Source organism: Triticum dicoccoides, chromosome 2A (genome assembly GCF_002162155.2).
Source record: "Triticum dicoccoides isolate Atlit2015 ecotype Zavitan chromosome 2A, WEW_v2.0, whole genome shotgun sequence".
NCBI lineage: Eukaryota > Viridiplantae > Streptophyta > Magnoliopsida > Poales > Poaceae > Triticum > Triticum dicoccoides.
The window spans coordinates 116,912,595-116,935,264 of record NC_041382.1 but is presented as its reverse complement, the minus strand read 5'-3'; the positions used below and the strand labels follow the sequence as shown (position 1 = coordinate 116,935,264).

Here is a 22,670-nt window from a genome sequence, read left to right as displayed (position 1 = left end):
TGTGCCTCAATATTGGTATCTCGTCCTTCGAAGATGAAGGAACATCTGACAAAGTGTCTTGATGCCGCTATAATCTCCTTGACAATGCTTGCACACTGGCCTCCCATACCTTCTTTGATGGCATTTACCATACTTTTGCAATTTGATGCCATGAACACATGTGACAGAGAGAGGAGTGCTATACTCGCTATAAGCGAGATATAGCATTCGCGCTGTTTTGGGGTCACGGCAAGGAAGATTGAGAACCCACCCAAGCGGCCGACAACGGGGACGGCCCAAGCCCAAGCTTGCTACAATTCCGCGCGATAAATATCACAACGACCTTCTCTTCCCCCTGATCCCTCAAAAAAAAAAAAAACCCTTCTCTTCCTCCTTTTGTTCAAAATTTGAACGGCGCCGCCATCCCCCAAATCGCCCCGTTTCCCCACCAATTCCCCACCCCACCTCGCTCCCCCAAGGTCGGCAGCCGGAGCGAGCGCGATGGCTGAACCCAACTCGTACGAGGAGCAGCGCAGGAGGCAGGTGGAGGAGAACAAGCGGAAGCTGGAGGAGCTGCGCCTGCACCGCCTCTCCGCCGCCGTGCGCGAGGCCGCCGTCAAGCCCATGCCGGTCAGTTCCACCCCTCCTTCCTCACAAAAGAGGTGCTTCGCTGTCCGGTTCCTTACCCCGTCTGATTTGCTTGGTGCGGCAGATCCAGGAGCTGAAGCTGCGGTATCTTCGCCCGCCGCCGCCCCCGACCCGGCGGTCCGGCCGCGTCGCCAGTCTCCCCAAGCAACCTGATTACCGCGACAAGAAAGCCCCGAGGTACACCCATGTCTCACCCAAACTGTTCCTCCCATCGAAATTTGTGATGCATAGGAATATGGATACTTATACAGGTCTAAATCTTGCTTAATTTCAACAGGGCATATGTTAATAGAAGGGGATTACCACCTGATCGTGTGTACGCGACCGACGAAGCTAGAGACTACGCCTTCACCAAGGCCAAAGAGCTCAATAACCTGCTGTCCTCTGCTCACCCCTCCTTCATCAAGCCCATGACCCATTCTTATGCCACGGGTAGCTTGCTGGTAAAGCAAGAAGACTACAATTGACGATGCATTATTTCCATCCCATCTAGACGGTAATGGCTTACTCGATGTTGATTTGGCCGGATATCTTGCAGACAATCCCGCGGCAATTCAAGAAGAGCTATCTCCCACGGTTTGATGAGATGATCTTTCTGGTGGATGAAGAGGATGGGGAGTTTCCCATGCCTTACATTGCCCAACATGGTGCCATCGGCACTGGGTGGAAAATGTTTGCCATCGGCCACAACCTAGCTGATGGTGATTGCTTGGTGTTCCAGCAAGTCCAGAGGACAAAGTTTAAGGTGAGATTCTAGAAGTTGTTCTAGAGCCATGTTTGGAACTCGAGGTATCTCTTAAAAGTTAAAACCACATGCGGTTTGAGTTGATAAGTCATTTCTTATGGACTTCAAAATGAGCATTATATGATTCTAAAGCTTCTAAAAAAATTGATTGCTGAGTTACTGGTGTTATCCACATGAATGTTCACATTTTAAGTTCGATGTTTTTGTGCAGTCAAACAATGATGTGATGTTGATCGAGTTACTGCATTTCGAAACTGGAATACAAATGAACAAAAAGGGATCATTAAGACATAATGATGGGGACGATCCATGTATATTAATTTACTATGACTAACAATGCAACCTCTATTACATAAATGATGCAGGTCTACATAATTAGAGCAAGTTCCTACTACGAAAAGGACCACTGTTGACGCCTTTAGCTTCAACTATTGCGACCACAACAGGTAAGTTGATCTTACCATCATCTCACTGGTTCGCAATAATTCAAGTGTTAAAAAATATAATTCATTTCTGTGTGCTATGTAACCATTTCTTTTTACTATGATGCTTCGTGCCTCAACCTTAATGATTCTTTCTCCATTTGATTTCCAAGATGTTCTTGAACAGTTTACACTTTTACAGTTTACCATACAATAGTCTTGAAGAGGAAATTCTGGTTTACCATTTTTTTTATCCCTAGATGCTCCTTGTTTTGCTGTTGTGCACGGTAGTTAAACTATGACGGTTTAAACATCATGTTGAAGGTTAAACAGTCAATTTCTATAAAAGAATTAACAATACTCTATGAATCATTACTTCCAAACTTATTCCACTTCTCTGTAGCCATGTTAAGTTGTTCAGTACTCCGCCATCAACCAGCACCTGTGCAAAGCAGTATATTGTAGAGATGTAAAGTTGCTATTTTGCCTTTGTGAGCGCCGAACATTAGCCTGACTTGGATATCATGTTTCGGTTCCCATAAAAATTATACTCCCTCCGTCCCATAATATACGGAGGGAGTAGTATCCATCTTTTTTTCCTTATAAATTGTGTAGACTAATACATGTAGAACTGAATCAAATTAGTTGCTTCACCTTAGCTCCCGCAAAAAAAAAGTTGCTTCACCTTAGCCTTTATACTATCTAATAACTAATTGGTTTGCTCAGTGCCTTGCAGGATGGAAATATATGACTGAAGCGAAGATCAATGTGTCATGTGGGGCACGTCCTACAGGCGTGGGCCATGCGGCCAGGAGCAGCAGCCGTCGGCCGCATCAGGCGAGGCGTAGGCTGGGCAGGAGTCCTGGTCCTGATACATTAGTTCCTAGAATAAAAGACTAGTTTGTTATGTATAGGTTTCTAGTTTGTTAGCAGCCCATGGGGCCTTTATATATCGTATAATCAGCACCCTTTGAGGGCAAGCAATAAAGTTATTATCTCCTACCTCTTCCTCCGTCTCCTATCCTCTCCTCCCGCACCATTGAGCAGCCAGGCAAAAACCCTAGCGCTCCTATCCACCGGGACTACGAACTACGTAGTCGAGGCCCCGCTGTCTTGGGCACTGAGGCCCTTGACAACTTGGTATCAGGTTCCAGCCGCTCCTCGGCCTCCTCCACGCTGCGCCCGCCGCCCCGCCCACCTCCATCGCCGCCATCCGCCGCCGCCTCGGTTTCTTCCGCCATGTCGGAACCCACCACCGCTGATTTGGCCAAGATGATCGAAGCCCTGACTGCAACCGTGACATCCCTGCAGTCGTCCGTGGCAGCCCTCCAGAAGGAGAAGTCGGCCTCCTCGTCAGCCGCCGATATCAGCCACGACGGACAGCACCACAACGATCGGCCCCCGCGGTTTCAGAAGATGGACTTCCCCAGCTGTCCTGAAGTTTAATCTATTAACATGGAATGAAGAATGGTAGTGGAAACAAAGTATTTCATTTGGTTGGGTCTTTGTCTCTAGAAACTAGAAAATGTACCCTTTTCAGACCTTAAATGTATTCACCTATGTATTTTTGGGTATATTCGCTTTTAAATTATTTAATGTGCCGATGCTTTGGCTTCTGAACATACTTTTTTTTGGCCGATGCTTTCGCTTTTGAACATACTATACAGCTTTTTGTAATGCATGTCGTATAGTATGTTGTATTTTTTTGATGTAATCATGCATGTGTATGCACAGTCATTGTGTCAAGATGTTATCACAACAAAAAAAATGTTGGGATGCCAATCACAACAATTTTTAGTGTCCCACCACAATCGTTTTTGTTCCTACCACAACAGAACATTTTTCAGTTGCAATAGTCTATCACCAGTTCACCATGGTAGTATTCTTTGGCGAGATAACCATTTGCTATGGAATAAACCAAAGCATCATCTTATTATTGTAACAGTGCCATTTGGGGTGTATTGCAACTGGAAAAATCCTGTAAGTGAGTATATTTGCAAATCCTTCATTAACTGATTAGTAGCCTTTTCGCAACATCAACCTAGTTTTCCTAATAATTAATCCTACTTGACTAATAATTTGAGGATGCTAAGGTGATGACACTCTAGAACTGTTTTTAATGCACCATACAACAAATGAGAATCACCATCAGCCATTAAATGTCTAAAAGCTTCAAACTTAAGTACTCCCTTTCTTCCAGTTTGTTAGGTCCATCTAAAAAACAAAAATTTCTTAATTGTAAGGCGTGGTGTCTTGGGGATAGGCAAATTTCGTGCACTAAATTATGCCAAACTTTGATTCTCAACATAGAATCAACCATTGCGCCATGGGTCGTGCGTGTAACATTAATATGCTCTTAGGGCATCTCCAATGGCGACCTCGAACCACCCGCATACGCCCGGACCGAGCAGTCCAGACTAGTTGTGTCATCCAACGCGGTCTTGTATCTGTCCGCCGAGCGGTCCGGTCCATGTTTTCCCAGCAAACTGGAACCAAACATGCACAGGGGGGCTTGCGGGAGTTCACATAGCAGACACGTACGACTCCGGTACCCCCGACCCACCCAAAAGGCAGGCCGAGCCCATGCTTTTGTAGCTGCCTGCCCTGTTTCCTCGGCAAAATCCCCACTCTCTTCTTCCATCCCGCTGCTCTCCACCCAATTCCCGCCATTTTCTCCCACTCTCTTCTTCCCACCCATTGCCACCGCCGCATGGAACTGGAGGAGAGCCTGCCAGAGATGGAAGAAGTGGTGGAAGTGCTGGAGGATCCGAACATCGCGCTCGTCCGGAAGATCAACTTAGCGACGCTGCAAAATCGTTGCGTCAAAGTCGTCGCGTCAAAGCAAAAGCCATAGAGGAGGAGAGCCTCAAGAAGCGGGCCACTGGTGGAGGGCGTGTTGGTGCCAAACTAAAGGAAATATGCCCTAGAGGCAATAATAAAGTTGTTATTTATATTTCCTTATATCATGATAAATGTTTATTATTCATGCTAGAATTGTATTAACCGAAAACTAAGTACATGTGTGAATACATAGACAAACAAGAGTGTCACTAGTTTGCCTTTGCTTAACTAGCTCGTTGAATCAATGATGGTTATGTTTCCTAACCGTAGACATGAGTTGTCATTTGATTAACGGGATCACATCATTAGAGAATGATGTGATTGACTTGACCCATCCGTTAGCTTAGCATGATGATTGTTTAGTTTGTTGCTATTGCTTTCTCCATAACTATACATGTTCCTATGACTATGAGCTCATGCAACTCCCGAATACCAGAGGATCACTTTGTGTGCTACCAAACGTCACAACGTAACTGGGTGATTATAAAGGTGCTTTACAGGTGTCTCCGATGGTGTTTGTTGAGTTAGCATGGATCAAGATTAGGATTTGCCACTCCGATTGTCGGAGAGGTATCTCTGGGCCCTCTCGGTAATGTACATCACTATAAGCCTTGCAAGCAATGTAGCTAATGAGTTAGTTACGAGATGTAGCATTATGGAACGAGTAAATAGACTTGCCGGTAACGAGATTGAACTAGGTATTGAGATACCGACGATCGAATCTCGGGCAAGTAACATACCGATGACAAAGGGAACAACGTATATTGTTATGCGGTTTGACCGATAAAGATCTTCGTAGAATATGTAGGAACCAATATGAGCATCCAGGTTCCGCTATTGGTTATTAACCGGAGACATGTCTCGGTCATGTCTACATAGTTCTCGAACCAGTAGGGCACGCACGCTTAACGTTCTGTGACGATCGGTATTACGAGTTTATGTGTTTTGATGTACCGAAGGTAGTTCGGAGTCCCGGATTTTATCACGGACATGACGAGGAGTCTCGAAATGGTCGAGACGTAAAGATCGATATATTGGAAGCCTATGTTTGGACATCGGAATGGTTCCGGGTGAAAACGGGAGTATACCGGAGCACCAGGAGGTTACCGGAACCCCCCCCCAGAGGTATATGGGCCTTATTGGGCCATAGTGGAAGGGAGGGGAAAGAAGCAAAGGAGGGGGCGCCCCCCCGAGGGAGTCCTGGACTAAGGGGTCCTCGGACGTCTGGCCTGATATCCATGGGCCGGACTGATGGGCTGTGAAGATCGAAGACCATACTCGTGTCCGGATTGGACTCTGCTTGGCGTGGAAGGCAAGCTTGGCGACCGAAGATTCCTTTTTATGTAACCGACTCCATGTAAACCCTAGATCCCCTCGGTGTCTATATAAACCGAAGGGGATAGTCCGGAAAGGACACCACATATACTCATTACCATATTCCTAGGCTAGACTTCTAGGGTTTAGCCATTACGATCTCGTGGTAGATCAACTCTTGTAATACTCATATTCATCAAGATCAATCAAGCAGGAAGTAGGGTATTACCTCCATAGAGAGGGCCCAAACCTGGGTAAACATCGTGTCCCCTGTCTCCTGTTACCATCGATCCTAGACGCACAGTTCGGGACCCCCTACCCGAGATCCGCCAGTTTTGACACCGACGTTGATGCTTTCATTGAGAGTTCCATTGTGCCATTGGCAGAAGGCTCGATGGCCCCTTCGATCGTCAATAATGACGCTGTCCAAGGAGGAACCTTCCTCCCCGGATAGATCTTCGTATTCGGCGGCTTCGTACTGCAGGCCAACTCGCTTGGCCATCTGGAGCAGATCGATAGGTATGCCCTTGGCCATCAGGTCAGATTCGGGAGCTTGAATTACGTTGCGGACATCCGTAGAGATTTGATCTTCGACGGATTCGAGACCACGGCAGCCGCTCCCCATTGCCTCGATGAACATGGCTTAAACTTGTCATCGGGCAACACCCAGGAGATAGCTCCTGTAGCAGCCCCGGCTTTAAATCTGGAGCAGATCAAATCGCCCGATGATGGGAAGCTTGACTCCATCACGGGGGCTACCGATTCCGCGGTGTTGGAGCCGCACGCAGATTCATCAACGAAACCCCGGACTCGCCTCTGATGTCGAACTCTGAACCCTGCGAGCCCGCATATACCAAACTCGATTGGTTATCGATCTTCAAGTTCAGCGCCGCGGATGTCTTCCAACACGCGCCCATGGGTGACATACTAAAATCGCTAAAAAAACCTATCCCTGGCAAACGACCCGTCGCCGAACTATGTTCGGTTCGAACTTTCAGCGGACGATGGAGAATTTTGTTTCCCACCCGCCACCCAGCTCGTAGCCACTGTGGAAGACCTAACCAACACACCCGATCCCTGCCCCGAAGACATCGACGGTTTGGACGACAATGAGGGGCAAGGCCAGAGCTTATTACCCGCTCGACACGGGAAGACCACTTCCTGGTATGACATGTGTATGAAGGATACACCTTACGGCGCTCTCGATGATGATAAGGAGAATCCGGTCGAGAATAAATCGCCTGGTACACAGCCCGGAAACTGGCACCCTAGGCCACATCGCCCAAGAGAAAACACTACCAACACTAGAGAAGACGACACCCCGGAAAACAAAGACCCTGATGAGGTAGAATCTGAACAGGATGAACAGGAAGGCGGGCAGGGCAGCTCTGATGAACAGACCACATATGGGGACTCGGAGGACAGCAATTATCTCCCACCCTCCGAGGAAGAGGAGATCCTCGGCGATGAAGACTTTATCATGCCCAAGGAACCTCTCGAGCAGGAGCACTTTAAATGCCAGCTTATAGCCACTACAAGGAGCCTAAGAAAGAAGCAGCTGCAACTTCAAGCAAGCCAAGATTTGCTCAATGATAGATGGACTGAGGTCTTGGCCGCCGAAGAACACGGCCTTCGTAGCCTAGCCAAAAGCCACCCAAAGAATAGGTGGCTCCCTCAATATGATGGCAGGGCGATGGAGCCCATACCACCATCGAATAACGCGGCGGGCAGACCATAGTTCGGTCCAGTCAAAGCAGCAGCCCAAGCAAAGCACCATACCAACCAATCCGGCCGTCAAAACAAAACAACTCGGAGGAATACCCGCGATATCAACCAATACACTGAGGGTAGAGCAGGACATACACGATCAACGTACAGATCACGAAGATATATCCCGACCGGCGATGATGGTCGCCTATTCGGACGCTATAAAGCTGACCATGCCCGGGCCGTACACCGTAAACGGAACCCGCCTGAGGTGCTTCATAGTGTGGCCCAACATAGAGGATCCGCACACCCTCTCTGCTTCACTAACGAAGTAATGGAGCACGAATTCCCAGACAGGTTTAAACCCATCAACATCGAATCATACGATGGAACAATAGATCCCGCGGTATGGATCGAGGATTACCTCCTTCATATTCACATGGCCCGTGGAGACGACCTCCACGCGCATTAAATACCTACCTTTCAAGCTTAAAGGGCCATCTCGGTACTGGCTAAACAGTTTGCCAGAAAATTCCATTGGCAACTGGGAAGATTTGGAAGATGCCTTTCGAGGCAATTTCCAGGGAACATATGTCCGGCCATTATATGCCGATGACTTAAGTCACATTGTCCAGGAGCCCGGCGAGTCAGGCAGGGAGCTCTGGACCAGGTTCTTAGTCAAAAAGAACCAAATTGTCGACTGTCCGGACGCAGAAGCCTTTGCGGCCTTCAGACACAGCGTCCGGGACGAATGGCTAGCGCATCACCTCGGCCAGGAAGGACCCAAATCCATGGCAGCCCTTACCGCTCTAATGACCTGCTTCTGCGTGGGAGAAGACAACTGGCTGGCTCATAAAAGCAACGACGCTAGCAGCCCGAGCACCTCCGAAATCCGAGATGGTAACGACAAGCCACGACAAACCGAAGACAACAGTCACAGTAATATACGCGACACAGCGGTCAACCTGATATGCCAGCTTGTCAGAAGCCCGGTCAATGGAAGAAGACACTAAAGGCAAACCAGGATGGACCATCCACCCTCAACAGGATATTGGACCGACCTTGTCAGATTCACAGTCAACCTGATATGCTAGCTAATCATACCAACCAAAACTGTTGGGTCTTCAAGAAGGCAGGTAAGCTTAACGCTGATCACAAGGGGAGGAGGCCACCGGGCGATAAAGACGACGGATCGGCTCACCAGCAGAACGCCAGGGGCCATAAATAGTTTCCCTCCGACGTTTGACTACTCTCGGAATGCGAATAGCAGTCCGTCTTCCGCCACTCACATACTGTACTGGCAAAATTTGTACCACACGTACATCACTACGCACTCAAGATACCATGGGCATCGGCGGAAGCATAATACGGACACCCTGCAAGCATTCCCGTAACATTTTCTATCTGCTTACTTTATTTTTCTGTATCATCCCTAAATAACAGGTGACTAGCCGGACAACATCTACAACAAACTCTATCGGAGTCCAGATCTGTACGCTCACCTAAGGGGCTACTTCCGTTAAGGATTCCCCTCCTCGAGGACGGGCGACGCAGACGTGCGACAGGAGGTCCAAAAATAACTTTTTGTGGACCGCACTCTTTATTCCGAGCCTGTACTATGCCCTCTTTCCTCTAATCCCGACCCCGTGCATATCAAATGGCCGGGTTCGCGGTCTTTTCCTTATAATAATAATAATTATTATTATTATATATTTACATAAATTTACCATTGGCACATCGCTCCGTTCTTAGTAAGTCTCATCCGAACAAATTTTATACTCTTCCAACAATAAGTACGGCCTTAACGGCTGCTCTGCAGATACACCTCGGCATACTCTGCCAGGGGCTCGACATGGGAACGAATGAGCTGCCAGTAAAAGTCTGAACAACTCTATAGCGTACTTCGGTGTTGCAAGTTTGGCCTTATATGCATCAGCTCCGAATCATTGTCTTGGGTCAATAGTTGGGTTGCCCGGCTCCTATGTTTGCTACCCTACGTTCCACCCTATCGGCTAGGGTAGTAAAGGGAGAACTAGTGCGATTGTGCCCTGGCATAGACTGGATGAGCACCTCAGTAGAGAAAGCCGAAAACTGACTGTCATGATGCGGCGAGAGTGATAACCCACAAGTATAGGGGATCGCAACAATTTTCGATAAGTAAGAGTGTCGAACCCAACAAGGAGCTAAAGGCAAAACAAATATTCCCTCAAGTTCTATCGACCACCGATACAACTCTACGCACGCTTGATGTTCGCTTTACTTAGAACAAGTATGAAACTAGAAGTACTTTGTAGGTGTTGTTGGATAGGTTTGCAAGATAATAAAGATTACGTAAATAAAAAGTAGGGGCTGTTTAGGTAAAGACACAACCAAGTTAGTTTTAGTAAAGAGCTTTTTGTTACGAGAAAGTTATGTGTCCCTAGGCAATTGATAACTAGACCGGTAATCATTATTGCAATTTTATTTGAGGGAGAGGCATAAGCTAACATACTTTCTCTACTTGGATCATATGCACTTATGATTGGAACTCTAGCAAGCATCCGCAACTACTAAAGATCATTAAGGTAAAACCCAACCATAGCATTAAAGTATCAAGTCCTCTTTATCCCATACGCAAACAACCTACTTACTCGGGTATATGCTTCTGTCACTCACGCCACCCACCATAAGAAAATCATGAACATATTGCAAACCCTACAACGGGGATCCCTCATGCTTGCGCGACACAGAGAGCACCATAGGACAGCACTAATAATAAAACATGCAACTCAAACGAATCACGATCATCAAATAACCCATAGGACAAAACGGATCTACTCAAACATCATAGGATAGCCATACATCATTGGGAATAATATATAGCGTTGAGCACCATGTTTAAGTAGAGATTACAGCGGGTAAGAGAGAGGTTACACCGCTGCATAGAGGGGGGAAGAGTTGGTGATGATGGTGGTGAAGTTGTTGGTGAATATTGCGGTGATGATGATGGCCCCCGGTGGCACTCCGGCGCCACCGGAAGCAAGGGGGAGAGAACCCCCTCCTTCTTCTTCTTCCTTGAACTCCTCCCTAGATGGGAGAAGGGTTTTCCCTCTAGTTCTTGGTCTCCATGGCATGGGATGGGCGAGAGCCCCTCCGAGATTGGATCTGTCTCTCTCTGTTTCTACGTTCCCTGATTCTTCCCTTTCACCGTTTCTTATATTCCCGGAGATCCATAACTCCGATTGGGCTGAAATTTTAACACGATCTCTATCCGGATATTAGCTTTCTTGCGGCGAAATAAGGGCATCAACCGCCTTATGGGGTGGCCACGAGGGCCCAGGGCGCGCCCCCTGCCTCATGGCCCCCTCGAGCATCGTCTCGCGTTGATTTTTCTTCCCAAAAATCACATATATTCCAAAAAAATATCCGTCAGTTTTTATCCAGTTTGGATCCGTTTGATATGGATATTCTGCAAAACAAAAAAACATGCAACAAACAAGAACTGACACTGGGCACTGGATCAATATGTTAATCCCAAAAATAGTATAAAAAGTTGCCAAAAGTATATGAAAGTTGTAGAATATTGGCATGGAACAATCAAAAATTATAGATACGACGGAGACGTATGCATCCCCAAGCTTAATTCCTTATCGTCCTTGAGTAGGTAAATGATAAAAAAGATAATTTTTGATGTGGAATGCTACCTAGCATAATCTTGATCACATATCTAATCATGGCATGAATATTAAGACACGAGTGATTCAAAGCAATAGTCTATCATTTGACATAAAAACAATAATACTTCAAGCCTACTAATAAAGCAATCGTGTCTTTTCAAAATAACATGGCCAAAGAAAGTTATCCCTACAAAATCATATAGTCTGGCTATGCTCCATCTTCACCACACAAAATATTCACATCATGCACAACCCCGATGACAAGCCAAGAAATTGTTTCATACTTTTGACGTTCTTAAACCTTTTCAACTTTCACGCAGTACATGAGTGTGAGCCATGGACATAGCACTATAGGTGGAATAGAATGGTGGTTGTGGAGAAGACAAAAAGGATTAGATAGTCTCACATCAACTAGGCGTATCAACGGGCTATGGAGATGCCCATCAATAGATATCAATGTGAGTGAGTAGGGATTGCCATGCAACAGATGCACTAAGAGCTATAAGTGTATGAAGCTCAGACTAAAAACTAAGTGGGTGTGCATCCAACTTGCTTGCTCATGAAGACCTCGGGCGTTTGAGGAAGCCCATCATCGGAATATACAAGCCAAGTTCTCTAATGAAAATTCCCACTAGTATATGAAAGTGATAACTCAAGAGTGTCTCTATATGAAGAACATGGTGCTATTCTGAAGCACAAGTGTGGTAAAAGGATAGTAACATTGCCCCTTCTCTTTTTTTCTCTCATTTTTTTGTTTTTTTTTGTTTTTTGTGGGCTTCTTTGGCCTCTTTTTTGGGCTTCTTTAGCCTCTTTTATTTATTTTTAAAGTCTGGAGTCTCATCCCGACTTGTGGGGGAATCATAGTCTCCATCATCCTTTCCTCACTGGGGCAATGCTCTAATAATGATGATCATCACAGTTTTATTTACTTACAACTCAATATTACAACTCGATATCTAGAACAAAGATATGACTCTATATGAATGCCTCCGGCAGTGTATCGGGATGTGCAATGATCTAGCATAGCAATGACATCAAAAAGCGGACAAGCCAAGAAAACATCATGCTAGCTATCTTACGAAAATGCAAAGCAATATGACAATGAATGCTCAAGTCATGTATATAATGATGATGGAAGTTGCATGGCAATATATCTCGGAATGGCTATGGAAATGCCATGATAGGTAGGTATGGTGGCTGTTTTGAGGAATGTATATGGTGGGTTTATGGTACTGGCGAAAGTTGCGCTATACTAGAGAGGCTAGTAATGATGGAAGGGTGAGAGTGCGTATAATCCATGGACTCAACATTAGTCATAAAGAACTAACATACTTATTGCAAAAGTCTACTAGCTATCAAAACAAAGTACTATGCGCATGCTCCTAGGGGGATAGATTGGTAGGAAAAGACCATCGCTCGTCCCCGACCGCCACTCATAAGGAAGACAATCAATAAATAAATCATGCTCTGACTTCATCACATAACGGTTCACCATACGTGCATGCTATGGGAATCACAAAGTCCAACACAAGTATTTCTACAATCCACAACTACCCACTAGCATGACTCTAATATCACCATCTTTATATCGCGAAACTATTGCAAGGAATCAAACATATCATATTCAGTGATCTACAAGTTTTATGTAGGATTTTATGACTAACCATGTGAATGACCAATTCCTGTCATCTCTCTAAATAGATATAAGTGAAGCAAGAGAGTTTAATTCTTTCTACAAAAGATATGCCCACACTCTAACAAATATAAGTGAAGCAAAAGAGCATTCTACAAATGGCGGTTTTCTATGTGAAGAGAAACAGGCAATCCAAACTTCAATAGATATAAGTGAAGCACATGAAGCATTCTATAAAGCCATACTCAAAAGATATAAGTGAAGTGCAATGAGCATTCTATAAATCAACCAACGACTATCTCATACCAGCATGGTGCGTAAAATAGAAAGTGAAAACTAAATGCAAAAGACGCTCCAAGATTGCACATATTGCATGAACGAAACGAATCCGAAAACATACCGATACTTGTTGAAGAAAGATGGGATGCCTTCCGGGGCATCCCCAAGCTTAGACGCTTGAGTCTACTTGAATATTTACTTGGGGTGCCTCGGGCATCCCCAAGCTTGAGCTCTTGCCTCTCTTACTTCTTCTCACATCGAGACCTTCTCGATCATCGAACACTTCATCCACACAAAACTTATATAAAGGAACGGAGGGAGTATATGTTACTTTGTGATCACTACTAAATTACAAATCATTATTAATTAAAATTGGCTTTGATATACCTTGGGATCCGGGTGGATCCATTACTTGAGCACTATATGCCTAGCTTAATGGCTTTAAAGAAAGCGCTGCCAGGGAGACAACCCGAAAGTTTTAGAGAGTCATTTATTTCTGTTGTGTGCTTTTATAAGGTTTAAAAATAAAAATAATGTGCCAAGGTTTGCCTTTAGGATGTTTTAGATTGCTTGTTGGTTTGTACGGTGCAGGACAGAAACTTTGGCTGTAGTGCGTGATTTTACATTTTTTTTACTGGTACATCAAATGGTTCTGATTCTTTTTGCTCTGTATTTCTATACAAATTTTTTATTTTTCCTAATTTTGGAAGAATTTTTGAAGTATCAGAAGTATGGTGAATGTTCATATTATTACATACTATTCTGTTTTAGACAGATTCTATTTTTGATGCATAATTTGCTTGTTTTGATGAAACTATCGAATTATATCAGTGGATTAAGCCATGGAAAAGTTATATTATAGTAGCTACAATGCCAAAACAAAATATGAATTGGTTTTCAACAGTACTTAGAGTAGTGATTTCGCGATATAAGGTGTATTTGTTTTTTGATAAAATTCCACAATGTAAGGTGCATTTGTTCTAATTCCTCGTAATTCCGATCTTGGCCCTCCAGAAAAAGGAAAGTATCTCTCCCCTGATTGCATGTATCTCTCCTTGTAGAGAAAGAATAGGAAACTATCTCTCTCCCGATTCCATGTATCTCTTCCTTTCCTATCCTAAATGATTTACTTGCTGCTAATCTATGAATTAGACAAGGGTAATTTCATCCTAAATAGTCCATAATTATGTGCCTTGGTTAACGTGCTGAAAATAATACACCTTAGATAAAGGAATGGAGGGAGTATCATGCAACAACGAAGTCTAACTCTTTTCCTATGCATCAGCATGTCATAAAAGAACAATTCATGCACACATAGTAAATGCCAATGCATAGTATAAACAGTTTCTTGCAATTTTATCGTGTTGGAAACATAGAGAGGTGGAGATATAGTTCCTCTCTCATAATAATTGCAAGTGGGAGCAACAAGCACATGCATATTATATCTATCAAAATCATCATGTGTAGTAGTAAAATGCAACCCATCAATATAATCCTTAATAAGTGCAAACTTCTCCGATATAGTGTAGTCGGGAGAATTCAAAAAGATAATAGGACTATCATGCGTGGGTGAAATAGCAACAATTTCATGTTTAACATAAGGAACTATAGCAAGTTCATCTCCATAGGCATAATTTATATTTGCATCTTGGCCACAAGCATAGCAAGCATCATCAAAAAGGGATATTTCAAGAGAATCAACGGGATCATAACAGTCATCATAGCAATCATCCTTCGGTAAGCACGAAGGGAAATTAAACAACGTATGAGTTGAAGAGTTACTCTCATTAGAAGGTGGGCACGGGTAGCTAATCCGCTCTTCCTCCTTTTGTTCTTCGCTCTCCTCATCATCTTTTTCATCCAATGAGCTCACAGTTTCATCAATTTCTTCTTCCATAGACTCCTGCAAAATATTAGTCTCTTCTTGGACAGCGGAGGAGTCCTCAATATATGGTTCAACATAGGCATTAGAAGCATAATTATCATAGCAATATTTAAGTATGGCAAATTTTTCAGATTTGTAAAGAGTAGCATCATACTTTTCAATCAAAGAAGCAATTTCGTAAGCACCCTTAAAAGCAACAAATTCTTCAATTTGTTGAACATCATAGTAATTATAAACACCCTTAGCATACGAAGATATGATTCCATTATAACTAAACTCACATTGATAGGGAAGGTGTTTCTTAGGGTCTTCAGAACAACAAGTAATATCATATATTTCACATAAATTCCAAGCATAGCATTGCAAACTATGAATTTGATCCAGTAAATGTTTCCCCTTTTCAGATATACGGCGTCGCACATAACAAGCATGCTCACCTAAGGATTTGCCCTCAACTAAGCTAGTTGGGGTTTCAGCACGAGCACATAGGGATCGAAGATGATCCATGTAATAAGCTTCAGGAGTGTGATAGATTTTAAATGGTTCTTCAACCATTGGTTCAGTAGGTACAACTAATTTTTTTGGTATTTTGCGTTTCCTACCCATAACTAAAGATAGAAAACAACTAAGAATAGCAAATAAAAATTACTTAGTGATAAATCAAACAAGCACACACGATAATATTCACCCCACACTATTGATCCCCGGTAACGGCGCCAGAAAAAGGTCTTGATAACCCACAAGTACAGGGGATCGCAATAGTTTCAAATAAGTAAGAGTGTCGAACCCAACGAGGAGCTAAAGGCAGAACAAATATAACCTCAAGTTCTATCGACCACCGATACAACTCTACGCATGCTTGGTGTTCGCTTCACCTAGAACAAGTATGAAACTAGAAGTACTTTGTAGGTGTTGTTGGATAGGTTTGCAAGATAATAAAGATTAAGTAAATAAAAAGCAGGGGCTGTTTAGGTAAAGACACAACTAAGTTAGTTTTAGTAAAGAGCTTTTTGTTACGAGAAAGTTATTTGTCCCTAGACAATCGATAACTAGACCGGTAATCATTACTGCAATTTTATTTGAGGTAGAGGCATAAGATAACATACTTTATCTACTTGGATCATATGCACTTATGATTGGATCTCTAGCAAGCACCTGCAACTACTAAAGATCATTAAGGTAAAACCCAACCATAGCATTAAAGTATCAAGTCCTCTTTATCCCATACGCAAACAACCTACTTACTCGGGTATATGCTTCTGTCACTCACGCCACCCACCATAAGAAAATCATGAACATATTGCAAACCCTACAGCGGGGATCCCTCACGCTTGCGCGACACGGAGAGTACCATAGGACAACACCAATAATAAAACATGCAACTCAAACCAATCACGATCATCAAATAACCCATAGGACAAAATGGATATACTCAAACATCATAGGATAGGCATACATCATTGGGAAATAATATATAGCGTTGAGCACCATGTTTAAGTAGAGATTACAGCGGGTAAGAGAGAGGTTACACCCCTGCATAGAGGGGGAAGAGTTGGTGATGATGGTGGTGAAGTTGTTGGTGAAGATTGCAGTGATGATGATGGCCCCCGGTGGCACTCCGACGCCAGCGGAAGCAAGGGGGAGAGAGCCCCCCTCTTATTCTTCCTTGACCTCCTCCCTAGATGGGAGAAGAGTTTCCCCTCTGGTTCTTGGTCTCCATGGCATGGGAGGAGCGAGGGCCCCTCCGAGATTGGATCTGTTTCTTTGTCTCTCTCTGTTTCTGCGTTCCCTGATTCTGCCCTTTCACCATTTCTTATATTCCCGGAGATCTGTAACTCCGATTGGGATGAAATTTTAACATGATCTCTATCCGAATATTAGCTTTCTGGCGGCGAAAGAAGGGCATCAACTGCCTTACGGGGTCGCTACGAGGGCCTAGGGCGCGCCCCCTGCCTCGTGGCCCCCTCATGCACCCTCTCGCGTTGATTTTTCTTCCCAAAAATCACATATATTCCAAAAAAATCTCTATCAGTTTTTATCCCGTTTGGACTCCATTTGATATGGATATTCTGCGAAACAAAAAAACATGCAACAAACAGGAATTGACACTGGGCACTGGATCAATATGTTAGTCCCAAAAATAATATAAAAAGTTGCCAAAAGTATATGAAAGTTGTAGAATATTGGCATGGAACAATAAAAAATTATAGATACGACGGAGACGTATCAGAGAGCTGGTCAACCACTTGACTACTTGTTGGAATCCTTAGTGATTCTCTGTGTAACATGAAGGATTTTTTTCAGATCAGATATGCAGGGCACCACACGCAGCATACACACCAGGGGCTATGTCGTAGCCCCTCCGTAAAACTCCTATGGTTAAGTGAAAGTGTTAACGCCTTATAGTCCGATTGCCTGGTTCGCCTCATTATCACCTCCTTCATGAACCAAGACGTTGGATAAAGAGTGATTAAATGCTTTTCCCAACACCCCCGTACTTCCTACGAGGGGGCTGAAGCCGACGACTGGAAAACTTTCAAATTATATTAAAACAACCGCACAGGAGGAATTCAAGCTTTCGAGCAAAACACAAATAGATTAACTATAAAGTTGTCTTTTACAATCATCATACACCTCACTCGAACATTATGTTTTTCGAACATTGACCCTCTATCAAGCGGGCAGCCTCCAGGACGTCTTCAAAGTAACTCTCTGGTTCCGAACGGTCCCTGCCCCCAGGCGGACCCTTCGTAGCGATGTCAACGGCCTTCATCTTTCCCCAAAATGTCTTGACTCGGGCAAGGGCCATCCCGTGCACCTTCAATGCACGCCGACCGCTTCACAGCATCTATTCGCGGCACCACGTCGACAAGCTTCTGCACCAAACTGAAATAACTACTCGGTGCAGGGTCGGTTGGCCACAGCCGGATTATAACATCCTTCATGGTAGCACCAGATACCCTATGAAGTTCGGCCCACTGGGACATCTGCTCATTAAGCAGCAGCGGGCACGACGCACCGAACTGTGACCAAAAAAGTTTCTCCGTTGCATATCCAGCTCACGCTTGGTAATACTGTGCTGCATCAGAAGAACTCTTCGGCAAGTCCAAATACTCATCCGGAGAACTCCACACTTGGTTCAGCTGAGCATAGTCCGGGTCACCGAACTTAGTCTGCAGCAGAAAAGGCTTTCCAGCCACTATCTCTTTCGCCTGCCGAACTTCCTCACAAAGTGCTCTAGACTCTGATCGCGCTTCTTTCGCCTCTTGTCGGGCCTTGTCTAGTTCGGCCGCTAAGGCTTTATTCTCATTTTCAAGAAATTCGCAGCGGCCAGCAGCGTTCTCCAAAGCGAGTGTCATCGTGGATACCTTCTCCTCGCCCTGGCGTCGTGCAACTTGTTCGGCCTTCAGTTCAACCGATGCCTCTTTAGCAGCAGCATCACTAAGCCGGGCCCGCTCCTTGGCCCGGACTAGCTCCACCCGAAGAGCCTCCACGCGGCAGCACCATCTGCATGGTATGCACATTTAATATACATCACTTTCCCGCGTCAAGCACACTGGTGTAAAGAATGCTCGAAAATACATACCTTGCGAGTCGTCAAGATGCCATGTTGATCAATGCAATGTCATCCTCCGCAATATCCAACTTTTGCTATAGTTCGGCCACTTCCGTACTCTGGGCAGCCACAGGAGGGGCAGCAGCCTGTATTTCAAATTAAACCAAGGTTAATACCTGAGCATATCTCTTTGATCCTCTGACCGCTTCTTCGGAAGCCAATCCGAGTCTCAGGGGCTACTACATATACAACAGGTGCATTCTGTCAATAAAATTCAATTGACAAGACTACATCACAAACCTCAAAACCTCGTAGAAGGCTCGTAAAAGCCTCGTTCAATCCACTCTTCGCGGATAGAATCCTTTTAACCACCATAGCCATCAAAGTACGATGCTCTTCTGAAAGGGATGCTCATCATAGCAAGTCCGTCAGCGGCTCCGGCACCCTCGGGTCTTCGGAAACCGCCGCCGAAGTATGACCTTCCCGTGAAGGATTCCGCTTACTTACCTCCAGAATCGTCTCCGGCTATAAACCGGACGGTTAAGGGACTCCAGTCTTGATCCTGGAACCCCGAGTAACAGAGGCGCCGCCTTCAGGTAACGCCTTCTCTGTTTCTTGTACCAGTTGGTGTTTGGGAGGAGCCCTTCGAGACGATACCTCGGTATCATCCCCCCTATCGGGCGATGGGGCCGGAGAAAGCGTATTACTCTCCATCATCTCCGGAAGAAGATCTCTCGAGGAGGAGAACGATTGAGAAACACCAGGCGTTAACCTACGTGTATGAACATATATCGGATGATTACTTCACTAATAGGAAAAGAATGAGGTGTGTTCAAAGTACCCCAGCCTCGCTTATGGTCTGCCTCGAGGCTCGTCCTCGTCATCAAACTCTACGGCAACCTGATACGTCTCCAATGTATCTATAATTTTTGATTGCTCCATGCTATATTATCTACTGTTTTGGACATTATTGGGCTTTATTATCCACTTTTATATTATTTTTGGGACTACCCTATTAACCGGAGGCCCAACCCAGAATTGTTGTTTTCTACCTATTTCAGAGTTTCACAGAAAAGGAATATCAAACGGAGTCCAAACGGAATGAAACCTTCGGGAACGTGATTTTCGGAACGAACATGATCCAGGAGACTTGGACCCTACGTCAAGAAATAAAGGAGGAAGCCACGAGGTAGGGGGGCGCTCCTACCCCCCTCCCCCCAAGCGCGCCCTCCACCCTCGTGGGCCCCCTGTTGCTCCACCGACGTACTCCTTCCTCCTATATATACCTACGTACCCCCAAACAATCAGAAACGGAGCCAAAAACCTAATTCCACCGCCGCAACCTTCTGTATCCATGAGATCCCATCTTGGGGCCTGTTCCGGAGCTCAGCCGAAGGGGGCATCCATCACGAAGGGCTTCAACATGAACACCATAGCCTCTCCGATGAAGTGTGAGTAGTTTACCTCAGACCTTCGGGTCCATAGTTACTAGCTAGATGGCTTCTTCTCTCTTTTTGGATATCAATATAATGTTCTCCCCCTCTCTTGTGGAGATCTATTCGATGTAATCTTCTTTTTGCGGTGTGTTTGTTGAGGCCGATGAATTGTGGGTTTATGATCAAGATTATCTATGAACAATATTTGAATCTTCTCTGAATTATTTTATGTATGATTGGTTATCTTTGCGAGTCTCTTCGAATTATCAATTTGGTTTGGCCTACTAGATTGATCTTTCTTGCAATGGGAGAAGTGTTTAGCTTTGGGTTCAATCTTGTAGTGTCCTTTCCCAGTGACAGTAGGGGCAACAAGGCACGTATTGTATTGTTTCCATCGAGGATAACAAGATGGATTTTTTTAAATCATATTGCGTGAATTTATCCCTCTACATCATGTCGTCTTTCTTAAGGCGTTACTCTATTTTCATGAACTTAATACTCTAGATGCATGCTGGATAGCGGTCGATGAGTGGAGTAATAGTAGTAGATGCAGGCAGGAGTCGGTCTACTTGTCTCGGACGTGATGCCTATATACATGATCATACCTAGATATTCTCATAACTATGCTCAATTCTGTCAATTGCTCAACAGTAATTCGTTCACCCACCGTAAAATACTTATGCTCCTGAGAGAAGCCACTAGTGAAACCTATGGCCCCCGGTTCTATCTTCATCATATTAATCTTCCAATACTTAGTTATTTCCGTTGCTTTTATTTTACTTTGCATCTTTATCACAAAAATACCAAAAATACTATTCTGTCATATCTATCAGATCTCGCTCTCGTAATTGACCGTGAAGGGATTGACAACCACTTATCGCGTTGGTTGCGAGGAGTTATTTGTTTTGTGCAGGTACGAGGGACTCGCGCGTTGCCTCCTATTGGATTGATACCTTGGTTCTCAAAAACTGAGGGAAATACTTATGCTACTTTGCTGCATCATCATTTCCTCTTCAAGGAAATCCAACGCAGTGCTCAAGAGGTAGCAAGAAGATTTCTGGCGCCGTTGCCAGGTAGTCTACGCAAAAGTCAACATACCAAGTACCCATCACAACCCTTATCTCCCGCATTATATTATTTGCCATTTGCCTCTCGTTTTCCTCTCCCCCACTTCACCCTTGCCATTTTATTCGCCCTCTCTCTCTATCCTCCCTCTCTTTCTCTATTTGCCTCTTTTTTCCTTTTGCACTTTCTGCCATCATGTCTGAAATTGGGGAAATTATTGTTGATATGGACAATAATAATATCATTAAAAATTCTGACGCTCCTGCTGAAGAACCCCCTATCTTACATACAAAAAAATTCCGTATTGGTAGTGGTAATATTATTGGAAAAGGAGTTACCCAAGATTTCTTTACTTGTGCCGGTGCTTTGCCTTCTATGGGTAGTTCTATCCTTCATAGAACTAGTAGTCTTGCGGACGCTATTGCCATGCTTGTAGTTGAACTTGAAAGATAATTCATGCACATGCACCCTTGCATACAAAGGATTTTCCTAGAATTTTCTAATATTGAGCATTCTTCTGTTAAGCGTGCCGCTACGATCTTCTTGGCTCATGAGTTCAGATTCATAATAAAAGAGGCCAAAGAAATCTTTGTGCATTATAGGGTGGACGCTTGCCATCCTCCCATAGAGGCTATCCTTTTTGATCAAGAAGAAATAATGCGTTTTCAATCCCTAGACTATGTTGCTTTCTATGAAAATCTTAGAAAAAGGGTTCCTACCAATGTTTTAGTTGATAGAATTTCTGAACTTAATGATGATTTGGCCATTCGAAATAATGAACTAGGATATTCTCTTGAGTTTAGGCTCACAAAGTTCTGTCAAAAGAATACTTATAATGATGAATTGGTTGTGCAATACAAAGGGCCAACGGAGGAACCTATACCTCCCAAGGTTGATCTTGGGGACTTTTGTCCCATTAAATTTAGACCTTTTGATTACTTTTGCTTGCCTCAAATAAAACTTGCTGCCGAACGTAGAGAATATGAAAAGAGTTTTAATGATCTATCTTACTATTATGGCAATACCTAGATCTATCCTGGCTTTTTATGCCTAGCTAGGGGCGTTAAACGATAGCGCTTGTTGGGAGGCAACCCAATTTTATTTTTATTCCTTGCTTTTTGCTCCTGTTTAGTAATAAATAATCTATTTTTCCTCTGTTTTGGTTGTGTTTTTTGTGTTTAATTAGTGTTTGTGCCAAGTAGAACCGTTGGGAAGACTTGGGGCAAGTCTTGATATCTTGCTGTAAAAAACAGAAACTTTAGTGCTCACGAGAACTGCTGCCATTTTTATTTGGAAAATTCTATTTAGTTAATTATTTTTTAAGATGATTAATAGATAAATTTCTCACGTCCAGAAATTTATTTTAGAATTTTTGGGGTTCCAGATCTTGCTCTAGTTACAGATTACTACAGACTGTTCTGTTTTTGACAGATTCTGTTTTTCGTGTGTTGTTTGCTTATTTTGATGAATCTATGGCTAGTAAAATAGTTTATAAACCATAGAG

At 44.1% G+C, this 22,670-nt stretch overlaps 1 protein-coding gene across 2 annotated transcripts; it reads left to right on the top strand.

Annotated features, from left to right (window-relative positions):
* Positions 1-356: 356 nt before the first annotated feature.
* On the top strand, positions 357-2,796 carry LOC119359142 (B3 domain-containing protein Os06g0194400-like). Of its 2 annotated transcripts, none has more exons than XM_037625462.1 (6): positions 357-609; positions 692-804; positions 905-1,070; positions 1,166-1,372; positions 1,738-1,818; positions 2,531-2,796. In XM_037625462.1, exons 1-5 carry the CDS (start codon positions 481-483, stop codon positions 1,783-1,785), a joined length of 663 nt encoding a protein of 220 aa, XP_037481359.1. In that variant the 5' UTR covers positions 357-480; the 3' UTR covers positions 1,786-1,818; positions 2,531-2,796. The 2 variants fall into 2 exon arrangements, with proteins under 2 accessions (XP_037481359.1, XP_037481358.1); XM_037625461.1 differs by having other exon boundaries at positions 2,521-2,796.
* The last annotated feature ends 19,874 nt before the right edge of the window (positions 2,797-22,670 follow it).